The 19,364-nt window shown below is 41.4% G+C and overlaps 1 protein-coding gene across 3 annotated transcripts in view; it reads right to left on the reverse strand.

Moving 5' to 3' along the window:
• LOC119786455 (protein unc-13 homolog C) overlaps nucleotides 1-19,364 on the reverse strand; it is a 181,604-nt gene that overhangs the window by 110,762 nt on the left and 51,478 nt on the right. For all 3 annotated transcript variants that reach the window (XM_038289813.1, XM_038289811.1, XM_038289814.1), the window contains 3 exons: nucleotides 16,539-16,708; nucleotides 11,944-12,059; nucleotides 11,627-11,790 (listed from right to left, as the gene is read on the reverse strand). In XM_038289813.1, coding sequence (XP_038145741.1) covers nucleotides 11,627-11,790; nucleotides 11,944-12,059; nucleotides 16,539-16,708 — 450 coding nt within the window. The remainder of the gene's footprint in view (nucleotides 1-11,626; nucleotides 11,791-11,943; nucleotides 12,060-16,538; nucleotides 16,709-19,364) is intronic.

A 19,364-nucleotide genomic window follows, 5' to 3' on the forward strand; every position in this document is an offset into this window, starting at 1 on the left:
CTTTTTTGTTTTCACCTATGCTTATAAAATAAAATGAGTTATGTTGTAGCATAAAATATTACAATCTTCAAGGTGGGTGAATAATTTTTTAGGCAGAGCATCAAGGAGATGCACTGCCTAATAATGCTGTAGAACTTTATTATTTTCACCTCCAGACCGTTGTCTTCCTAAGGATTAATTTTAATGTTCCGAACAATTACCTTTGCCAGAATAGTTGGAATATAAGTCTTCCTGACTGCACTGTTCATCCAGCAGAAGAGTGTCTTCAACGGCCATAACAAATTGTACCATTAATCAGAGCTGTATAACAAGTGCAGTTAATGACATGACAGTGTAGTGGGGTATATGGAATAATGTGTGACAGTAAACCAAAAGATCAAGGGGTTGAATGCTGAAAACCATCTATTCTGTAAAGAAAATGGTTTCCTTTTTCCTTTATGTCCGTGAAGATTCATTTAGACAACTACGACGTGATGTTTCCTCAAAAATGCTTATTCTACAAACACTTAATCTTATTACTGTATCTGCCGCCTTTAAACTCTGAGAGATTTAGACCCCCTACTGTTAGAGAGTGGATGGCATTTCTGTGAAGATTATCAGTCATCCTGAGTGCTAAACAAAGCAAAAAGGACATGCTTGAGTTTACCAATGGCAAATCCTTTAACTTTCAGGAAGCCGTTTTTATAGTAAATGGGAGTAAGGTGAGTGCTTAGCATCAACCTCATGTGGAGTCATTAGCCCATCAAGGTCATGTGTAAACTGCTGAAATGCAATGTCAAGGTGTAAGAGGAATGCAGCTTCCTGACCAGGAATTTAACGTTTTCTCTGTAAGTCAACAACTTAAGAGTTGAAATTTCATTTGTCAAACTGAACAGGCTCTTTTTGGGCAAGTGAATTCAACAGAATTGGATAGTTGGAGCACCTGAAAGAGCTTTTACTGCCACTTTTGATTGATCACTGGCCAAGACTGTTAACCTGCCAGTATTAACTTATTGGTCTAAAAATAATTATCTGCGGCTCTTCAAAATAATCCAAGGTTAATGGAGAAACTATTCACTGGTGAAAGGAAGCAGCATGTCGATGAAATAAACAATTGCAGGTCATTCTGGCTGCTATTTTAAGAGCTAAAAAAAATACTGACAACACTTACTGTATGCAACAGAAAAAGGTGCATGAAAAGGTTGAAAACTCAGCTAACATTTGAGGTATCTGGAAGGTATGGGGTATAGTGTGTTGGTCAACTGTATCGGTCTGGCAAAAAAACTTCTCTCTTTTGCTTTTTTTCATTTATTATGTCAACAATATGTCTGACCAGGTGGGACACTATTATTGGTCCATGTTCCCAACATCCTGTATCTTCATAGCCACCCCAAACCTGATCTAATTTTCATTGACGATGCCCCAGTGTGACCTAAACTGAGATTATACCATGAAAAAGGAAACGCACATTAGATCAAACGTCAATAAATAAGATGTATTGGTCAATAAAAAAGTTGGTTCCAGGTACATCAACGACTGCCTCTTTTACACAGAAGCCCCTTTCACAACATTTTAAATATGTATTTCATGTATTTCTGTGGATTATTGTAAAAGAACAGACATGGACAGTTTCCCAATTAGATGCAAATCACTGGAGTTTCATCAGAATAGGTGATTGAAACTAGAAAAAAAAGAGAGAAGGTATCACATGACACCATTATTTTTTACAAGCAAAAATATGTGTCACCCTGTTGACCACTTAGGTCTAATTTGATTATGTCGATGCTAGAATGATTTTTGAAAGCTAACATGAGTGTAGTTATTGTTAATGTGGTTGTGATTGAGGAAGAGCTGCTCAGAGAGGGTCTTTTCTTTAAAGGTTTTCAATTTAACTAGTTCTTTGTTGTTGTTTTTTTAGAGAACAGTGAGCGAGATTTGCAAGTATATTAAATACACTATACCAAGTAGGAGGAAGGCTGAATTTTGCTCTGCTTTATCCATCCTTAACTTATAACTTTAACAGTTCATCCAGGAATGTCTTTAAAAAATGTTCTTGTTTTGTTATATGTATAAATACCTTATTTTACAAAAGTTATTCTCTAAGCACCCAAATATAAGTCTTCTCTACTTCTGTTGATACCAATTAATGCCAAATCAGCCACATTCTGAATATCAACATTTTTGCTTCAGTAGGTTGTGCTTTATGAATGACTTAAGGGTGCAGACTATTTTAAATACCACCCTGTCGCATTAAAGGCCATATGAAATCCCTCCTTACTAATGTTTAAAGGTATAGAGGACAATCTTTAATTTCTGGGTGGATCATCTAAATAAGTGGTCCTCCTAACTGTCGATAATTCTGGTAATATGTTTACATAAGGCTGCTTGTCACGTTACCTATCTGTCGCATGTGCACTTTCAGGCTTATATCTGTGGTAAACTACGGTTTCAGACACTCATTGAAGCTCACCTCTCTCACCATGGTTCTTTGAAAAAGAGAAAAAGTTTCTATGAAGTATAAGAGAAGGCCTCAGAAGAGGCAGATATATCCCAGAATGCTTTGATGGGAAAGCTTTCCTTGCAAAGCATTATGGTACTTGGTGTCACAGCGGCCCGCTGTCGCCATAGGCTGCCGCTACCCAACAGTGGTGACTAATAACAAAGATGCCGCAGGGCAAAGCACAGTGGAAAAATGGGGAACTGATCATGTGATCATCTATCCGAACGGTCAGTTAACTAAGTTCACTATAAAGTCAGTCTTATATAGTGATTGAGGGATTTAGGGGTTAGGGTGAATGTTCGGACACAGTAAGCTTGTATGAGCTATGAGAACAGCTACTTTTAAACAGAGAGCGCACACGGAGAAATAGGCTCGCGCATGCTCTCACAAGTGCATTATTTTCTTTTAAGTTGAGGGTATCTGTCTTTTAAAACATTTAAGAAAATCCTCCAAAATACCTTTAATCAATTTCTGTTTGCCCAGTAAGAGGGCATATAATATGATAGTTACAGGTAAAGATCAAAATTGTATAGGTAATATGATCAGTGTTTACTTTATTGCGCTGGATAGCATGAACCTTGGTTATGATTCCCTGCAGACACCTAAATATGATGTATAACATAACTTTGAATGCTTAAATGCAGAAAATATGATGAGTAAAGTAAGATCAGTGTGTTTGTGTTGGGGTTCATTTTTTATACCTATGGAAAATTACATTTACCTCTCACATCATAAGATGAGCAAATATCTAAAGTTTATATAAAGCATTTGCATTTAAACTCTTCAATGCATAATGCAGTGCTAGCTTTCAGTGTGTCTTCATATAAATGTTTTAAAACAGTACTGGAAAGCTGGGTACTGGACCAGAAAAAAAAATTATTTCAAAACTAAGAATATCTTGCACTGTGAGTCATTCTTTTACAAATGCAGAAAGTTATGTGGGGTAACGATTACAGATTCCCTCCACTTTCTGAGAGCAGTCCGTGCACACCCACAAATACACACACAAACACAAATATGTTCTCATTGGAAGGCCTATTTAATTACTCTGCTTTCAGCCTCCAAATTACCCAGCAGCACTTGGAGTTAGGCGAGCTTAGAGAGCAATGCAAGGAGAGTGATGATGGCATCCGCCGAATTCCCATGATGCTTTTAGAGCTGGATCTCTTGAGCCAATTTTCGAGAGGGGATGTATTGTGTAACTCAGTGGCTTCCAAGCTCCATTTTTCAGCAGTGAATGAGAAGCACTGGGAATGTGTTCATGTGGGATATTATGATTTCTGACAGCAGAGAGAAATGAGAAAAAGATATTGGCAAATGAGAAGTAAGGGTTAGGAGTTGGGTGGGAGGTGAGGGCAGCTGGTGAGGAACACTAATAGAGGGAAATGAGAGAAATAGGAAAATGAAGGAGTGCACAATGCCAATCGCTGTGGGTGGGTTGTGAGGGGGGGAAGAAAATTCTCACAGCTGCAGTGATTTATGCTGCCGTCATGTCAGGAGACAGTGGGAGTCAAGGCTTTTTGATGAAAGAAAAATGTAAAGGTAAGGCCTTTCATTCATTCTTGATGAAGCATAATAAATGCTTTGCTGAGAACCACTGAGTCTAAACAAGGTTCAGGCCCGGAGCATTGACTTCACCTAATAAAGCCGGTAATAAGCCCTTTCACCGCTTCACTTCTCTAGACTTAAAGAAGCAAACAATCCCTCACACGGTGCAACACACTGAACGTCACACCGAAACAACTACTTGTGAAACTGCACACCGTTGAATGGTATTGAAATAGGGAAACAGATGATGTACTCTTCTGCTTAAAAACTACAGGAGTGTTTTTGAAGAAGTAGTTTAAGGTTAAATGCTCATATTCGCTTTAACCTCTATATACGCAAATGCTCCAGAAACAGCATATTCTGTTCCTACATTTACATGAGGAAAAATTATTTAATCTGTTCTCACTCTACAGAAAAGATTGGGAGAAGAATAGTAGGCTGTTAAGTTTTTGTTTTATTAATTTACTTGAATGTTTACTGAACTTCAGACTGGACTGGATTTCAGAAAATATTTTGTTGCATTTTTTTATTGACTGCTCTGCTATATGGAGTCTGTCAACTTGTGGCAATCGTTAACAGGTATTCCAGCTCAGTAAAACAGAGCTTGTTTAGTAATTATTTTATTAACCAGAATCTGCATCTGTTTTTTTTTTCTTTCTATTTGACGTACAAGTTTCTATTACATTGAAAACAACTTTATTACCACTAATGTTACAGAAAATTAGCTCACCTCCTAGGGTAGTTACTTAATGAGAGATTTTGCTTTATTACAAGGGATTAAAGGTTATTTAAAGCACCTTTAATAGTATGAGCTAAAAGAAGAGCCAATAGCAGGTACGTTTTACAAGAAAGCTTAATAGGTTGATTAATAGTGGTGCTTCTATGAACAGATAGGTAATAACATTCAAGCTCACCATGCATCCACATGTAAGCAAATTGAGGAGGCTTGTATATTTAGATGGACTGTATTGAAGCCTAATCCAAAAATCAACGCAAAAGACTCTTTATCAGCTTCACCTGGAACACCTGCTGACATAGCTCCATCCAGTTTCAGCCAATAGGCAACGGACAGCCCCTTCTCCGAAAGCCAATGGTTTCTCAAGATGGTCTTCATTAGGACAGTCCCAGCTTCCCCATTCAGCATATCAGCTGAGCTTTGACCCATTTCCACCCTCACTCTTAAGACTATTCTTAGACGCTCTCAACCTCTTGCTTATTCAACCACCAGTGTCCGGGCCCCGGGGGAAGTCAACTCTAATCCCCTTCCTCAGTTATTCCTCCAAGCTCCTGTCATTTTACACCATCATGTCTTCTGCCAGGGTCCGAGCGCCCTATTTTATTCATGTCAATAAAATCTTTCTAATCACTTCTTTTCTTTGTGTGAGTCTCTCCAGGTTGAATTATGCATGTATACTTAAAAGCACGCATACATAAAAGTTAAGACATTTAATAGACTTAGTTCCTTAACTTTGAGCTAGTGAAAAATAATCTAAAACAAGCTGAATTGTTTCAGAAATTGAATAAAGGTGGCATCATTTAATTGCATTAAAATTAAGTCCTTAGTAAAAGTCTGTTTACTGTACTACATGTGTTAATTTGGTAGACTGTCAGAAAAAGTACTTTAGACATAGTTTACCTAAAAAATACTTAATTCATATTTAAGAAAATTTAAGATTGAATATATACAGTAGATTAAAAGTGTCATGGTCCTGGTCTGATTGTTCCTGTTTTCCGCTGTTATCCATTTGTTGTCCTCTGCTGCCCTCTTGTGTCCTCCCTTCCTCTGTTTCTCTGTCCTGCCAAGCACCTGCTGCCAATTTCCTCGTCAGCTCTCTCTCTGTCTCTGTCCCCTTTAAAAGCCCTCCCTGTTCAGTTCCTGTTTGCTGGATCCTCGTCAAACATCCTGTCTAACTTCTGTCTGTGTACCTCATCTCTCCCTGGCTCCTAGTTTGGATTTACCACTGATGTCTCCTTGGTTCAGGTTCGTTTGCTGTTTACTTTTGGACTCTGATTCCTGCTCCTGGATCTGTGAACTTTAATAAAACCACTTTAATTCACCTCTGCCTACTGGTCCCTGCGTTTGGGTCCTCCATACAAACACCGACTCATGACAGAAGGATCCAGCCACAACATGGACCCAGCAGAGAACCAGGCATGTGAACTCCTCAGACCTCCCCATATACAGGAATCTGACCTTTGGAGCTTTTTTTATGGGGAGAGAGAAGATTTTTTTTGTTCCTGCCACCGCCATCAGCTCCAAGAGCCCCTCAACGGGGGCTCCAGGCCTCCAAGGCCCCTCTGCGGGCGCTTCAAGCCTCCAAGGCCCCTAAGCGAGCGCTCCAGGCCTCCAAGGCACTTCAGCGGGCGCCCCAAGCCTTCAAGGCCCCCTCCATGGTGGTTCCTGTGCAGCAGTGGGCGGCCCTGGCCTTGTCTGAACCTGTTCCTGAGCCGCAGTGGGCGGCCTCGTCTGAACCTGTTCCTGAGCCGCAGTGGGCGGCCCCAGCCTCGTCTGAACCTGTTCCTGAGCCGCAGTGGGCGGCCCCAGCCTCGTCTGAACCTGTTCCTGAGCCGCAGTGGGCGGCCTCGTCTGATCCTGTTCCTGAGCCGCAGAGGGCGGCCCTGGCCTTGTCTGAACTTGATCCTGAGCCGCAGTGGGCGGCCCAGTCTGATCCTGTTCCTGAGCCGCAGTGGGCGGCCCAGTCTGATCCTGTTCCTGAGCCGCAGTGGGCGGCCCAGTCTGATCCTGTTCCTGAGCCGCAGTGGGCGGCCCAATCTGATCCTGTTCCTGAGCCGCAGTGGGCGGCCTCGTCTGATCCTGTTCCTGAGCCGCAGAGGGCGGCCCTGGCCTTGTCTGAACCTGTTCCTGAGCCGCAGTGGGCGGCCTCGTCTGATCCTGTTCCTGAGCCGCAGAGGGCGGCCCTGGCCTTGTCTGAACCTGTTCCTGAGCCGCAGTGGGCGGCCCAGTCTGAACCTGTTCCTGAGCCGCAGTGGGCGGCCCAGTCTGATCCTGTTCCTGAGCCGCAGTGGGCGGCCCAGTCTGATCCTGTTCCTGAGCCGCAGTGGGCGGCCCAGTCTGATCCTGTTCCTGAGCCGCAGTGGGCGGCCCAGTCTGATCCTGTTCCTGAGCCGCAGTGGGCGGCCCCTTCTGAGGCTGTTCAAGAGCCGCAGTCGACGGCTCCCTCTGAGCCTGTTGCAGATCAACAGAAGCGGAGGCGGCGTCCTCCTCGGCGCATCCTGCTGAAGCGGAGGCGGCGTCCTCCTCGGCGCATCCTGCTGAAGCGGTGTCCTCCTCGGCGCATCCTGCGGAGGCGGCGTCCTCCTCCTAGGTTTCTGCTACATTGGAGACGCCGGCCTCCAGAGCGTCTCTCTCAGCTCTGGCCCCACGGCCGGCCTCCAGAGACTTTTTGTTGCCCTCGCCCACCCTGGGTGGGTTGTTTTGATTTTTCAGACTCTGTTCTGTTTTTGTGTCTGGTTCCCCCTCCGCCCACCCTGGGTGGGTTGTTTTTAGTTTCTGGACATTTTAGGGCGTCTGGGATCCGCCCTTAGGTGGGGGGTACTGTCATGGTCCTGGTCTGATTGTTCCTGTTTTCCGCTGTTATCCATTTGTTGTCCTCTGCTGCCCTCTTGTGTCCTCCCTTCCTCTGTTTCTCTGTCCTGCCAAGCACCTGCTGCCAATTTCCTCGTCAGCTCTCTCTCTGTCTCTGTCCCCTTTAAAAGCCCTCCCTGTTCAGTTCCTGTTTGCTGGATCCTCGTCAAACATCCTGTCTAACTTCTGTCTGTGTACCTCATCTCTCCCTGGCTCCTAGTTTGGATTTACCACTGATGTCTCCTTGGTTCAGGTTCGTTTGCTGTTTACTTTTGGACTCTGATTCCTGCTCCTGGATCTGTGAACTTTAATAAAACCACTTTAATTCACCTCTGCCTACTGGTCCCTGCGTTTGGGTCCTCCATACAAACACCGACTCATGACAGAAGGATCCAGCCACAACATGGACCCAGCAGAGAACCAGGCATGTGAACTCCTCAGACCTCCCCATATACAGGAATCTGACCTTTGGAGCTTTTTTTATGGGGAGAGAGAAGATTTTTTTTTGTTCCTGCCACCGCCATCAGCTCCAAGAGCCCCTCAACGGGGGCTCCAGGCCTCCAAGGCCCCTCTGCGGGCGCTTCAAGCCTCCAAGGCCCCTAAGCGAGCGCTCCAGGCCTCCAAGGCACTTCAGCGGGCGCCCCAAGCCTTCAAGGCCCCCTCCATGGTGGTTCCTGTGCAGCAGTGGGCGGCCCCAGCCTCGTCTGAACCTGTTCCTGAGCCGCAGTGGGCGGCCCCAGCCTCGTCTGAACCTGTTCCTGAGCCGCAGTGGGCGGCCCCAGCCTCGTCTGAACCTGTTCCTGAGCCGCAGTGGGCGGCCTCGTCTGATCCTGTTCCTGAGCCGCAGAGGGCGGCCCTGGCCTTGTCTGAACTTGATCCTGAGCCGCAGTGGGCGGCCCAGTCTGATCCTGTTCCTGAGCCGCAGTGGGCGGCCCAGTCTGATCCTGTTCCTGAGCCGCAGTGGGCGGCCCAGTCTGATCCTGTTCCTGAGCCGCAGTGGGCGGCCCAATCTGATCCTGTTCCTGAGCCGCAGTGGGCGGCCTCGTCTGATCCTGTTCCTGAGCCGCAGAGGGCGGCCCTGGCCTTGTCTGAACCTGTTCCTGAGCCGCAGTGGGCGGCCTCGTCTGATCCTGTTCCTGAGCCGCAGAGGGCGGCCCTGGCCTTGTCTGAACCTGTTCCTGAGCCGCAGTGGGCGGCCCAGTCTGAACCTGTTCCTGAGCCGCAGTGGGCGGCCCAGTCTGATCCTGTTCCTGAGCCGCAGTGGGCGGCCCAGTCTGATCCTGTTCCTGAGCCGCAGTGGGCGGCCCAGTCTGATCCTGTTCCTGAGCCGCAGTGGGCGGCCCAGTCTGATCCTGTTCCTGAGCCGCAGTGGGCGGCCCCTTCTGAGGCTGTTCAAGAGCCGCAGTCGACGGCTCCCTCTGAGCCTGTTGCAGATCAACAGAAGCGGAGGCGGCGTCCTCCTCGGCGCATCCTGCTGAAGCGGAGGCGGCGTCCTCCTCGGCGCATCCTGCTGAAGCGGTGTCCTCCTCGGCGCATCCTGCGGAGGCGGCGTCCTCCTCCTAGGTTTCTGCTACATTGGAGACGCCGGCCTCCAGAGCGTCTCTCTCAGCTCTGGCCCCACGGCCGGCCTCCAGAGACTTTTTGTTGCCCTCGCCCACCCTGGGTGGGTTGTTTTGATTTTTCAGACTCTGTTCTGTTTTTGTGTCTGGTTCCCCCTCCGCCCACCCTGGGTGGGTTGTTTTTAGTTTCTGGACATTTTAGGGCGTCTGGGATCCGCCCTTAGGTGGGGGGTACTGTCATGGTCCTGGTCTGATTGTTCCTGTTTTCCGCTGTTATCCATTTGTTGTCCTCTGCTGCCCTCTTGTGTCCTCCCTTCCTCTGTTTCTCTGTCCTGCCAAGCACCTGCTGCCAATTTCCTCGTCAGCTCTCTCTCTGTCTCTGTCCCCTTTAAAAGCCCTCCCTGTTCAGTTCCTGTTTGCTGGATCCTCGTCAAACATCCTGTCTAACTTCTGTCTGTGTACCTCATCTCTCCCTGGCTCCTAGTTTGGATTTACCACTGATGTCTCCTTGGTTCAGGTTCGTTTGCTGTTTACTTTTGGACTCTGATTCCTGCTCCTGGATCTGTGAACTTTAATAAAACCACTTTAATTCACCTCTGCCTACTGGTCCCTGCGTTTGGGTCCTCCATACAAACACCGACTCATGACAAAAAGCCTTAAATGTAACTGTTTGGAACAATAGTTTGTATTAAAATGCTTAATTTTGAAATAAATAAAATCCATTTGTAACAACGTTCTTAAAATAAAAATGCTTCTTTTCTGTATTGTCAACAGTTTTAAGACTAAGGGCAAAATCAATAAAAAAAACACTATAAATCACATAAAGAATATCAACATTCAGAATTATAATTTAAATGAATTAAGGTATCCTTTAAGTTTATATTTTTCTCACATCTTTCCTCTATTTGTATTTTACTCTGATTAGAGGAATGTGCAACAGTGGTACAACAGAATGGATGCCATAAAGCTCCATTCCATGACCGAATGCTTCAAATGCTAACAGGCTATTACTGACCTTTGGTCTGATTGTACTTCTTTTAAATGAACAAAGTTAAGGGATTAATATTATATAGACCAAATTTGGGAAACAACAGGCCAGTTTTGTGAAACCTCATTATAAATTTGTCAACGTAAGGGTGAAGGTTGGTTGAGGACCCAAATGCAGAGATGAGGGAGGCAGAGATGAGTACTTGCAGGTTTAACAAAATAAAGGTCAAAAGAAACAAAATCCAAGAGCAGAATACTAGAAACCAAAAACCAGGGGAAAACACACACGAGGAGCAAATCAGCAACAGAGTAACAAAACAACAAGAAGCCAGCAATGAGGAACTGCAGAGGTGGTGTATATATAGGGAACAGAACAAAGAATGGGCCAATGAGCTGATATGGAGCAGGTGTGAGTGGAACTAACTAGAAGGAATCTAATGGGGGAGGAAATGGGAACAAAGTGGCAACAGAGTGTGACTCAATACAAAACTACATAAATATAGCACAAAATGGAAAAGAAACCAATGAATAAGAAAACAGAATAGCAGAAAAAAAAAGTGGAACCTGAAACTTTAAAAACCCCAAAGTCAAAGTGGGAGACATCTCCAAAGAAGATAGAGAACGATCAAGCCAAGATCCTGTTGGATCTCCAGATACAGAGGGACCGAATGGTAATGGCAAACCAACCGGACATTGTAGTGGTGGACAAAAAGCAGAGGTAAGATGTTGTGGTTGAGATAGCAATACCAAGTGACTGCAACATCAGGAAAAAAGATAATGAAAATCTAGGTAAGTAACAGGGGCTCAGAGAAGAGCTGGAGAAAACCTGGATAGTCAAGGTATCAGTGGTGCCCGTGGTCATTGGGGCACTCGAGGCAGTGACCCCCAAACTTGAGGAGAGGTTACAGCGGATCCCTGGAAATACATCAGACATCTCGGTCCAGAAGATACTGCGCAGAACCCTCAAGCTTCCAGGCTTAAAGGACCCGAGCTTGGAGAGATTTATTTTTAAATATACCTATATATATATATGATGGCATTTGTAACCTCACCCATTACAGCAAGGTACAGAATCATTATTTTCGAACTACCTCTTTCTTTAAAGTAGAGATTTTTCATGTCTCTTTTTGTTTCAGATAGGAAAAAAAAAAATCGACATTTATGGGAGGTCAAGGTAACACTTGATCAGAGAAACAGCCAGAGGGGGAAACAAGGATGTTAATGGGTGCCTGTGATCAATGCGACCAACGATGGTTGGAAGGTATTCCCCACTAACTAACAACTAATCAATCAAACGGACTCAGGTTCTCAATTGTCTTTGCAGCTCCAATTCTGCTGAGGAGACATCTTTACAACTCCTCTGTTCCTTCAGCCCTCCTTCTAACATCCAATTCTCCTCTCCACTCTGCCCAATGAGACAATGACAGATTGATGAGTTAAAAGGCCATAGATCAGGGAGGTACTAACGTCATAGCCTGATAGATGGACTCCACCCCGTATCTCATGGCAAATTCATCCACTATCTCCTGAGACACATCATCAAAGTAGACCTTCCAGGCGTCGTCCCCTTTCACCTGAGGTATCTTCACTACGCCGCTGTTTTTCACTTCAGTCAGATAGTGGAACAGGTTCTGTAGAGTCATAGAAGAATAAAGAAAAAGAAAAATTGGGTTTAAAAGTGTGATCATGCCATGATATTTTTGTTTATCATTGCCTAATAATGATTGATCAGAGAAAGAGCTGAATTCAACAGGGACAATGTCACCTCAGAATCGCTTAATTACCTCATGTAAACAAGTGTACTGGCCATGAGGAGGCGCAACATTCTCCTCCCCTTTCATCTCCACGCTGATCTTGAGTCTGATGGCACCAGATACTGCAGATTTGTCAGTTCTCTTATCTGTTGCAGAAGAGAGAGATGAAGAAAGTTACCTGATGTCATTCAAGGTAAACAAAATCACAAACAGGATCTTGTTAATGTAAGGCTTCTGTTTTAAATCACCCAAATGCCCTGTTTTTTAATTCAAAGTTACATCAATTTAATCTTAGGATTTGATACTACAATACATAATACGACAAAATATAACCAGGACAGCTGCACGTCAAGTCCTTACACCAGGGGTGTGAAAGTTGTTCCAGAAAGGGCCGTGTGGCTGCAGGTTTTCTTTCTAACCAAGCAATAGCACACCAGACTCCAGTCATCTTATCAAGTGAGTCCAATCTGAACTCGATGACTTGATGAGATGACTTGATGAGATGACTGGTGTGCTATTGCTTGGTTAGAAAGAAAACCTGCAGCCACACGGCCCTTTCTGGAACCACTTTGACACCCCTGCATTGCACATACTCATTCACTCCTTTTGTCCCTCTGCACTTTGCTTTCCTGCTTCCTTTTCATACCACTGCATTTTATACAAGGGGTATTTCAAATTTTTCTAAAGAATTAAAAAAACTTGTACGTTTTAAATAATTGTGTTATTATCTCAAACCTTTGTATAACACGCGTTTTATTTATTTTGACTGATCTCCAATTACCCAGTTTTCTCAAAATATATGACCCCTGATCAAACCAAAAATAATTCTAATTGGCTTTCTTATGACAGATCAGGAACAGACAGATTTACTGAAACAAAACAACAAGTGTAGAATTTAGAAAACCACTCGAGGCATTAGTTGTACAAAACATTCCATGGCAAAAATACAAATTGATGGCATGCTAAGTGTTAAAATTCTTGTAGTAAAAGGAATGACTGATACCCAAAATCACCAGGCATGAAACAACCAAAAGTACTTAGGTAGGAACTAAACCAACATACAGCACCACATAGGTGTAAGGAAATAATTTTAAATAAAAGAAAAACAGGAAACAAAGTAGATAAGAAAAACAGATTTGCATTAAAACAGTCAGAATGGTCAATTGTAATTAGTGCTGATTAAGTAATCAACACTGAACACACTTTTCAGCACAAGGTTTTACAATGTTGTCAGAATGCTGTTGGCAAAATAAGCTTGTTTCCTCTAGAAGTTCCATATCTGCCGAGGCCTTTTGATGATGCCAGTGGTGCTTTAAGACCACATATGAAGATTTAACACTGGTCTATTTCAAGTAAAGTCTTTGCTAAATTTTGTCTTCATTTAGTGCCAATCCATTACTACATTTCTCACCCTACTCCCCTTTCTTATTGTGCAAAAACATTATGCAAATATGTACCTTTACTTAAGCATATCAGTTCACTTTGGTTGGGAAAAACTGTGCAAAACATGGTCATAAAAACAAAAGTTTCTTAGATATATATATAACTGAAATGAATTGTATATTGTTTCCTATAAATTAAGTATAATTATCTCCCTGTTGGCTCTAAACTCTGTTTGGAGTTGTTAACTCTAATGGATTAATCCAATTGAATCAAAATTTATGATATTATGATTTTATGATAGACATGCTGTATGTAGGTTTTCTTACACCACAAAAGCACAGGATGTAGACAATTATGTTTCATTATGAGCCACCCTTGAAGTCCCTGATGGTAAAAGGTTATTTGTTATATAGGAGACCTGGGTTTGAATCATCAGGAAGGGCACAATGTGTAAAAACTCTGTTAGCGATTTGTAATGAATTGCTGTGGCAACCTTTGCATAAGAGAGCAGCCGACAGGAATTATCATCACCATTAGCTGTCAAAATGTTTTATTTAATCTCTTCCCTGTGGGTAAGATTTCCCAATTGGTCAGGTAAAAAAAAAAAAAAAAAAAAAAAATCCTGCATGGTAAAGAACCATAATGGAAAAAACATTACTGTAGGTACAAAACAATGAAGGCACAAAAATAATTTGCTGCCATTACCCAGGAGACACCATTCTACCATTTTTCAGAAATAAATCGCAATTTTGCTGCTTGGAAAAACGACAGAAACAGTGTCCCTAGTTAGAGAAACGATGGCAACTGCTTAGCAGAAATGTCTCCTTGCAAATATCAGCAAGATTAAAATTCAAGTCTCCCAATGTCATGATCTAAAATCATTAAATGGGATGATGGCATCATAAGCTAAAACATCTCTGCTCACAGCTTTGCAGCTTTAATCTACAGACACTTAGTGTTTTGGGAAGCATGGCAAATATAACGACACAAACAAATCCACAAATGAAGAAGTAAATACACACAGATCCCACAGCTTACATTATCACAACTGTGCGGGCTTGATATGCCCCTTAGACCCTTTCCTCATTAAATGGTGACATATACTCTAAAATAGTTAGTCAAGAGACAGGAAAATGAAAATAATAGTTTTGAAAAGTGAGTGAGAATAGCACTACAAATGCAAAAGCTCCAAAATGAAGAGGAGCTGAAGAGGCTTAGAGAGGAGGGCAGGTGGAGGGGTGGGCACCCATGACAGCAATGTCCTGTTTAAACATTCATTGTGAACATTTAAAAAGGAGCACAGCAGCAGTGTTGGTTCAGGGGTCACTATAACCACAAATTGCCTCCTTTCAACTGAAGAGGCAAACAAAGAGAGACAGCCCCCAGTCATAGTACTGTAATGGAAGTAGAAGAATTCATTATGATACAGCTTGACCTCATGCAATACTGTGTGCAAAAGAGGAAAAGCAACCACTGATGCTCGAATAGCTAAGCGGGATAATGGTGCATCACAAAATGTTAGGATATCACTGGAAAATGTATTTATTTCAATTCATTCCAAAAGTTAAAGGCACTTATATAGATCAATTGCCCAGTATAAGTTCCTTTTGCTGAAGGATGATGCAACAAAAATACAATAAATCACAAAATGTTCATAAGCAACAATTAACAGGAATTTTATTCAGAAATGTTGTACTGAAAAAGATCTGTAGGTACTGTACACCTTGTAAATTTATTTCTTGATCTGTTTGGATGAATTACTACAAATATACAGCGCAATATGGAGATTATAGCTGGATCAGATATCGCATGAATGATGCAGATCCTGTATTCTGATCCATCCATATCCATTTTAATTGATTTCATACAGAGCAATAAAGTTACAGCGATCTAGTGACTTTCATGTTATGATTCCAAAACTGATCATATTATTGCAAAGCGCCACAGAGCAGCTGGTGATAGTCTATATTTTTTAAATTGTTAGCTTTTTTTAAGGGGTTTTAGTCAAACAGAATGCCTTTACTCACATGGAAAGTTGTACAGTTAAATTATTAAACTTTAGTTTGATTAGTAACATTGGATAAACCATACGCTGACTCAATGTATCGGTCTCGGATTGGATCGGAAGAAAATGGATCTATGCTTGTTATCTACGGTAACTTTTAACTGGAAGACAGTATGGAGTATTGCTCAACTTTTTTAAATAAAATGCAATTCCTGGTCACTATGGAACAGTAACTGTACATCCTCTCTTTCTCAGCCCATTAGAAACTCTTTTGATGGTCTCTAGTTCAGGAGTGGCTAAACAATAAGGTTGTTAAAGTTGAAGCCCATGTACTGGAGGTATCTGAGAGATTGGATTCCATATGCAGACGAAGCCTTTAAATTTCCCCTTTTTTACAATACCCTCAAGGCTGAAGTTATCTACATTTATTTCCATCCACTCAACTCGCCCTCCTGCTAGGCAACCGCAAACAGCTAGCTTCATTTGTAGTGACCCTTGCCTTATGGATTAAAAAAACCATTAAAAATATTTTAAAAATCTTAATATAGTTTTATATATCAAATTTTTTCTGGATATTACAAGTTTTCATAGAAACTTTATTTTTGGTTTGTTACAGACTAAAATCGTCAAAATTCAAGAAAAGTAAAGGCCTATAAGAGATCAGCTTGTAAAGTCATAAACTGTTTTCACTTTCTACCTTAACAACTGACATTATTTTTAGCATTTTGATAATATTAATATTTTCTTCAATGTTAAAAAAAATGTGAAGGAAGTAAAAAGTATTAATTTATGTAGGTCTAAGCAGTTAATCAGAGAGATATTGGGTGAAAAGTATAATATATTTTTTATGTATTCTATTTCCATGTTTATTTTCTAAACTTACAATTAGCCTTTCCTTACAAAAAAAAAATTATGTAAGTTCCTATTTATCAATGAAACAATCACTTTTAGGTTTTAAAATATGGACGATGTTTTAATTGATTTATAAGGTTTTCTGTATTGGTAGAAAAAACAATTTAGACTCCTATTTTTAAAAGCCCTGATTTAAAATTTATATCATTAAGTATTTTAACTTAAATAAAACAAATCTGGTGCTGAAATGAGTTATTACCACTGAGTTGGTATTTTTAGGTACAGGATAGATACATCTGTATATACAATGTACTGTGATTTTTTTTTTTTTTTATAAATCACACATGTATTTATCAGTAGTTCAGAGTTAAAAAATGTAACATACCCAGATTGTACCAAACATCCATCTCGCCGCTGAGTGTGCGAACCTCGATGATGGTCTGCCCCAGGAAATCGTCTGACTCACGCTTGAAATGTTGTTTCACCCGTGATTTGATGTCATCATCTTCATCCCAAACACGCACCTTTATTCGGTCAGTGGCATTGTGGCATTCGCTGTAAGATGAAACACAATTTCCCTGGTCATCTCAGCCACAAACACAGCAATATAAACTCAGCAGCACCAAGAGTCACAGTTTATCATGGTGTAATAAGCAGAGGAGAGAGAGGCCTTCTCAACTAAATCACAAGGTCAGGTCTGGGCACAAACTGACAGCTTTTTGAGAAGCATAAAAAAAAACAATAACTTTAAAAGCACCCTTTATTGGTCAGCTTTATTTAGAAAACTATTTAGACAGGAAAGTCCTTAAAACATATTCATACCCCTTGAACATTATCACATTTTCTTATGTTACAACCAGTGTTGTTTTTGACAGCCATCTTAGATTTAGTCTTAGTTTTAGTCCTCAGGACGAAAACTATTATTAGTTTTAGTCATTATATGTGTGATTTTAGTCATTTTTAGTCAACCAAAACTTAAAAATGTTTTAGTCTTATGTTACAAAGAAAAGTTAACCTTTATAATTTTGGATAAAAAACAGATTCTTTACTAGACTAACAGCTGTAGCCTAGATACTACAATTGCTGGGTATAGAATACTGCCATGCAGTTCTTCATTGCTGTTGGGCAAAAAACTTTGATTTAGAATTCAAATAAACTTTTTATGCATTAATTCCCTACTTTTTGAAAAAGTGTGTCACTAAAGTAGTAAAAATAGCAGATCTAGTTCTGCTATATTGGTTAATATAGCAGGCAGACAAGCTAGCAAAATGTCCAATAAAGGAATGGTTTTAGACACATAAGGTTTCCATCCCAAAGCAAACACTTCCTGATCTACTATGAATTATGCATTACACACAGATCAATAAAATCTTCATTGATCCAAACAAGCAAAGAACAAAAACATTCTTCTTTCTAATTTGGCAATTTTGGCTTTATTTCTGAGAATTTACCCCTTGGTTACTGCTCCTCAGGGGTCAAAATAGATTTAAATACACAGGGTTTTGATTGAAAAAAAAATAAAGAGAGACCCTCTATAATTGACTTGTAATGCCATGGCAATCTAGACCTAATTTGAATGAATATGCTAACTAAAATGTTGAAATATCGAAAGGAAACAGAGGAAATGTTTTAATAATAATACAAGGAAACATTCACATCAAATCTAAATAGATAGAAACAAGAAAAAAAACTAAACAGTATGCAAATATAGTATGTATATAATTTAGGGACTCTTTTTGGTAGAAATTAAAGAATGTTTAGCATCACCTCATGAGCTGGAGGAAATAAAATATTGATAGTTAGAGAGGGTTTTTTATGCTTGGCACAGGATGATCAGCCACAGGGTTTATTAAGTAGCGATTAAAGAGCCATACTGCTGAGAGCGAAACCATCAGTGTGGAGAATAGAGTGAAGCAAAGCTAAGTGCCCATTTCTGCACAAGCACAAATAGAAGTTTAGTTTGTCAGAGTTCAGTGCGCAGTACCAGTGTTCTGTCTGACACATGAACTATTCTGGATTATTTTCACGCCGCTGCTGCTGCCATCACCCATCTGTGCTCATGTAGAATGAGCACCGCTGCACGGCAGGAGGACTGCATGATCAAACAGGACGCAGCAGCAGGCCTGTGACTGCTTGGCAGATTACAGTACAATAAAGCAGTTCAAATGTCTGACCGACCACCCGCTTATTTTTGTTTAGTTGTTGACAAAAACACACACTAATAACTCAAGTTTTCGACAACAAAGATCCTTGTTTAGCTCGTCAGTTCCTGTAATCGTCATGAAAAAAAAGGAGCGTCAAGTAATTTTGTTACGTCATCGTTGACAAAAACAACACTGGTTACAACCAAAAACCCTCCTGGTAAATCAGAACATCCCCAGGATCATACTGCCACCACTATATTTCAACCTGTCCATAGTTTGTTCAGGGATATTTGCAGTGTTAGATTTTTGCAACACAACATCTTGCATACGGGTTAAATAAAGTTATTGTCTCATTAAAGTTTTAGTCCCACATGACTGGAGTATCTTTTACCTGTTTGCCGTGTTTTCTATATGACTTGTGGAGTTATCTCAATAATAATTATAACAGTTCTTCCTAAAGAACCAAGTAGTGCTTCTCTGTAGCTCAGTCAGTTTTTTATTTGTTGAAAACGTGGTTCTTCTTTATAATTATGCACTACTTTGTGGTAGTCTATAATAATAAGATCAAATTAAATAAACCAAAGTTTAAAGATTGTGACTAAATGTCAAAATGTTCTAGGGGTATGAATATAATGTTCAATTCCGTTACACAAGTCTGACTATACTGCCCTTCTGACACCAACTAAGAACATCTTAGGAGAACCGAATTGTCTAAAGCAGACTCAGAAGGGTTTAAGCTTACGTACTTAAGAACTGAAACCAACATATTACATTTTCTACCATTGGCATGTGGTGTTTGACATGCACAATATCTGCAGTGTTTATTTTGAGTAATCTCATTGTAGGAAAAGAGGAGGCTGCTGCAGCACTGTGGCAGGAGTCTCTGCTAAGCACACAGTAATGTATTGCTCTATTAATCTACATCCCTGTAGTAAAAGGAAAGAGTTTTATTACAGCCACCACAGGAGTCTCTTTACAGGCATTGGGCCTTGCCTGCAAACATTCAGAAAATCTCTGTAGTATACAACCAAAAAAGGAATGCAAAACTGACCATCTTCTGTAGACAA

The sequence above is a fragment of the Cyprinodon tularosa genome, unplaced genomic scaffold (genome assembly GCF_016077235.1).
Source record: "Cyprinodon tularosa strain WSP-4 unplaced genomic scaffold, ASM1607723v1 ctg272, whole genome shotgun sequence".
Classification (NCBI taxonomy): Eukaryota; Metazoa; Chordata; class Actinopteri; order Cyprinodontiformes; family Cyprinodontidae; genus Cyprinodon; species Cyprinodon tularosa.